At 34.5% G+C, this 3,965-nt stretch overlaps 2 protein-coding genes across 2 annotated transcripts in view; both read left to right on the plus strand.

The window, feature by feature from the left end:
* LOC118742255 (ryanodine receptor) overlaps positions 1-3,965 on the plus strand; it is a gene marked incomplete at its 3' end in the record, with an annotated part of 525,243 nt that overhangs the window by 142,219 nt on the left and 379,059 nt on the right.
* Positions 121-823, plus strand: LOC118742256. The gene is made up of 2 exons (XM_036474194.1): positions 121-190; positions 260-823. The coding sequence occupies exons 1-2, from the start codon at positions 127-129 to the stop codon at positions 511-513; spliced, it is 318 nt and encodes a 105-aa protein (XP_036330087.1). The 5' UTR covers positions 121-126; the 3' UTR covers positions 514-823.

Here is a 3,965-nt window from a genome sequence, read left to right on the forward strand (position 1 = left end):
GTCGCCATCAACCATCGATGTTTAGCAAAAATGCAAAAACATCGATACATCGACAGTGCCACGATGTTTTCTCCACCTCTAAATTGTACTTTAGAAGAAACTTGCCTTGTGGAAGTTTCAGCGGAGATGGAAGAAGATTTATCCGCATCCCCCACTGAAAATTGTAGCTCTGAACTAGAGCAGACATTAGGTAAATACAAATTAGCAAAATATTTATGTATGTAAATGTTTTGTGTTTAAATACATAATTTTTCAATAGACAAACCTCAAGACATTTCGTGGCAGAAATATACCCCAGCCAATCTGCGAAAACCGGCACACACCACTTTGAAGGCTCGAAAAAGGAACTCTGCTACGGACTCCTGGGCTGATATTTCCTCAAAAAAGGCAAAAAAGTGCGAGTTGCATATGAAATGCATAGTCGAAGAGCATGAACTTCAAAAAAAAAGCTTTAAATGGAAATTGACTTCAAAAAACAGGAGCACGAACTACATGTCCAAAAAATGGAATTAGAAATAGAGATGCTGAAGTTACAAATTCAGCTTAAGAAAAAGGAATTAGGAATAGGGTTTTAGAAGTTTTATTTTGATTTTTAGTTTTGAGGAATTTTTTTTTTAATTTTTGTGATGAAATGAATAATTTGTTGTTCGGATATCCACTATCTGCAATAATTAAACTGTCACCGAAATCACCGCTTGCAAAGCGTGAGTTCATCCTAGAATTCCTTAATATGTTTGAATCATGAGCAGAACCTGGCCAGCGAGCCACAATATTTGTTATTTTAAGGCTAGCGTTACATGTGGTTTGAACGTTGATGGAAAAGAATCCCTTTTTATTCCGATATAGCTCCGGGTTTTCGCCACCTACAAAGGAATTATGTACATCAGTATAATTGCGGAAATAGTTTAATAAAAGTTATTACCTGGCGAAATTATCTTTATGTGGGTGCAATCCAAAGCCGCTATCACTGTGGGAAACTTAGCAATTTTGAAGAATCCTTTATAGGTTTCAAGTTTCTCCGTATCGCTTTCTGAGAATTTAATGAAACGAGCCCTCAGCAGAGCTATATGGCGTGACACCAACGTTACCACTTTAGACAACTTTGACTTCGATATTCCGAACAAATCGCCAATTGTTTGAAGCATTCCACCAGATGCATATACCCGTAGGGTAATAAGTAGCATTTGTTCCTCTGTCAATGCGTGATTCCTAAAGTACCTAGAATTTAATATTTTGAATTATTTAAAAATATAAATGCCTACCAATTTGTCGGGTGCCTGATGTGCTCTCCGATAAGCTCCAAAATGCTGTAAGCGGATGCTTTTGTCAGGCGAAAGCGTTTAAAAAATCTTTTTCATCAAAAATATTAAAATGATTCGGGTGAGTACATATGACTCTTTTTCTCCTCAGTATATTAATCGTAAGTATTTCACTTACTGCCGCGTCACTATAATCACTTTCGTCAGAGGAAATATCCATTTTTTAAGTAAAAATTAAATTACAAGACCTTGCGTTCAATTAATTTTTTGCAACCAAAATAAACGAATCAGCAAACAGCTGATAGGTTAAACTAAGTTTAACCCTGCCAGATCTGCCGTTTAACTCAGTTTAAAGTTGACTGAAAAACTGCATACTAAGTTTAAACTTAGTTTAAACGACAAACAGAGTTAAACTCGCACTGAAAAACTGGCCTTTAGTGTTGCTATACATTTTTCCTAGTGTGTAGCTGCATGTATATATATTAGAATGTTTAATCCTCTCAGATATCCCCGGAACATATGTAGCGCATTCGTATACTTTATTCTCAATATAAGTATTTTCTTTGTCGGTCCTGACGTAATAATTCTGAATGCGTTTCCTAATTAAGCAGGAGGGAAATTCGTTCTGTTTCAAAATTTGTTGGATGATATTTTTGTTCTTTTTATGAAAATGTTTGTCGCTAATAGTGAGGACTCTTCTAATAAAATTGGTTGCGGTATTTAAAATAGTTTTTCTCTCAAATTTCGAATTATAATTAATTATTCTCCCCGACGACGTAGGTTTTGCATACCAGTAAATTTTTAATCGGTTGTTCTTCCTGATAAGTAGGGTGTCCAGATATGTCTATTTCTAGTTTTAAAAAAATTTTATATTTAAGCAAAAAATATTTTTTTTCTTCATACATTTATTTTTACCGGCAAAACTGTTGATTATATAGAAAAACGTTATATGAGCAGATTAAAGGAATTGTAATTTTTAATTTTTTTAAATTTGTTTGAGCAAAATCGGATTAGTGGTTCTCGAGTTATGTCAAAAAAATACCACCAAAGGTGACAATTTCCCCTATATGATAGTTATATATATATCTCGATTCCTAGACGTGACCCAGCGAAACGCCGGGACACGTATAACTTGTTTTTGACCGATATAACATTTCCCGTTGGTTTCATCCCATCCCGATTTTGACTGTCGCATAGTGTAATCGATCGCGTCTTTAACATTGTAATTGGAAGATTTTGTAATGTTTCTAAGGATATTGACAACGTATTTGCCAAATTGTAGGACGGGGACTTGATGGATGCGGAAATGGGTCTGAGGGGTATCCCTTCTTTATGTATTTTTGGTAAACCATAGATTCTTGGTGGATTGGCTGTTTTACTAATAACCTTGTTCTTTTCTTTTAAATCAATGGCCTTGTTATTATATAATCTCTCCACTATTTTATTATTTTTGTCTTGTAATTTACTTGTTGTTCTGTAAGTGCAGATGTTGTTGACGATTGACTGCATCTTTGTATCGTACTCGGACTTGTTCATAACTACGGTTACGTTCCCTTTATCGGCATTAAGAACTGGAAGGTGTTTATTGTTCTTTAAAAATGTTTTTGTGGAATGTACAGTATCGCGAATAAACTTATCTCTCGTTGATTCTGTTCTCTTATTGAGATGGTCACGTATTAGTGTCGTCAAGTTGTTTCTTTCAATTTCTTGTGTTTATTTATCCTTAATTGTTTGAAGGCAGTTTTCCCCATCTGCTATAAATTTAAATAATGGAAATTCTTTATTACTTGATGGTAAGGCAAATTTAGGACCAAGAGAAAGAATCCACTGAATGTCATTAATAATTTGCGTATTTGACGTGTTGCAGAACCACCCTGGTACACTCTTTATGTTTAAAACTTGTTTTTGTTTGTCTTTTAATTTTTCGTATTTGTTTGTTTTTGTCTTCTTAATATTTGCAGCAAGTTTTTTTGTTAGTAGATTTTCACTTTCAAAAAATGTTGTGGAGTCAAGTGTGTTTAGTTGCTGATTTATTTGCGTCTTTAGGAAATTTACCTCCTTTTCCTTTTTTCCAAGCAGCTCATGTTTGACTTTGATGAGTAGGCTTAGTAGTTAGGTTTGAACCTGTCAGATGAATTTGGAAACTGAATTGGTGATTTTTGTTGGTAATGCTTTGTTACTGGTATTATTGTTGATTATGTAAAGTATATTTTTCGTAGCGTTGTCGATGAAGTTGGGAGTTAAACAGGTTGTCCTACACCTCTCCAAGTACTTCGTCGACTCCGACAGCTTTGTGATGTGTTGTGTTATGCTTTGGTAGTTTTTGAAACGTTTGCTGGTGTTTATATCATAATTATCCTTAATATTTCTGTAGACTTTTGACACATCTTTGTGTTTTCGGTGTGCTCTCCGCCATAACATATTTTGTTTTTGTTGTTGACCTTAGAATTTTGAATTAATTATCATTTTTTAACAAGCTCGAGGCCCGATCCCGATTTCGATAATGTTGTCATTCTACAAGAAGAAAAGGACAATAATAAACGCTATATTTTGAAAATGTTACACATTACGAACACCCCTAATAAGAGAAGGATCGACTTTAAAACGGACACAGAAAGCCTGATTATGGGAACTTCACTTAACTTAACGGAACGTAGATCTTAGGTAATAAAAATGAAACAGATTTCGACGCGGTATTAAGTTACG

The sequence above is a fragment of the Rhagoletis pomonella genome, unplaced genomic scaffold (assembly GCF_013731165.1).
Source record: "Rhagoletis pomonella isolate Grant_MI unplaced genomic scaffold, Rhpom_1.0 Rhpom_scaffold_00007, whole genome shotgun sequence".
NCBI classification, from domain to species: domain Eukaryota; kingdom Metazoa; phylum Arthropoda; class Insecta; order Diptera; family Tephritidae; genus Rhagoletis; species Rhagoletis pomonella.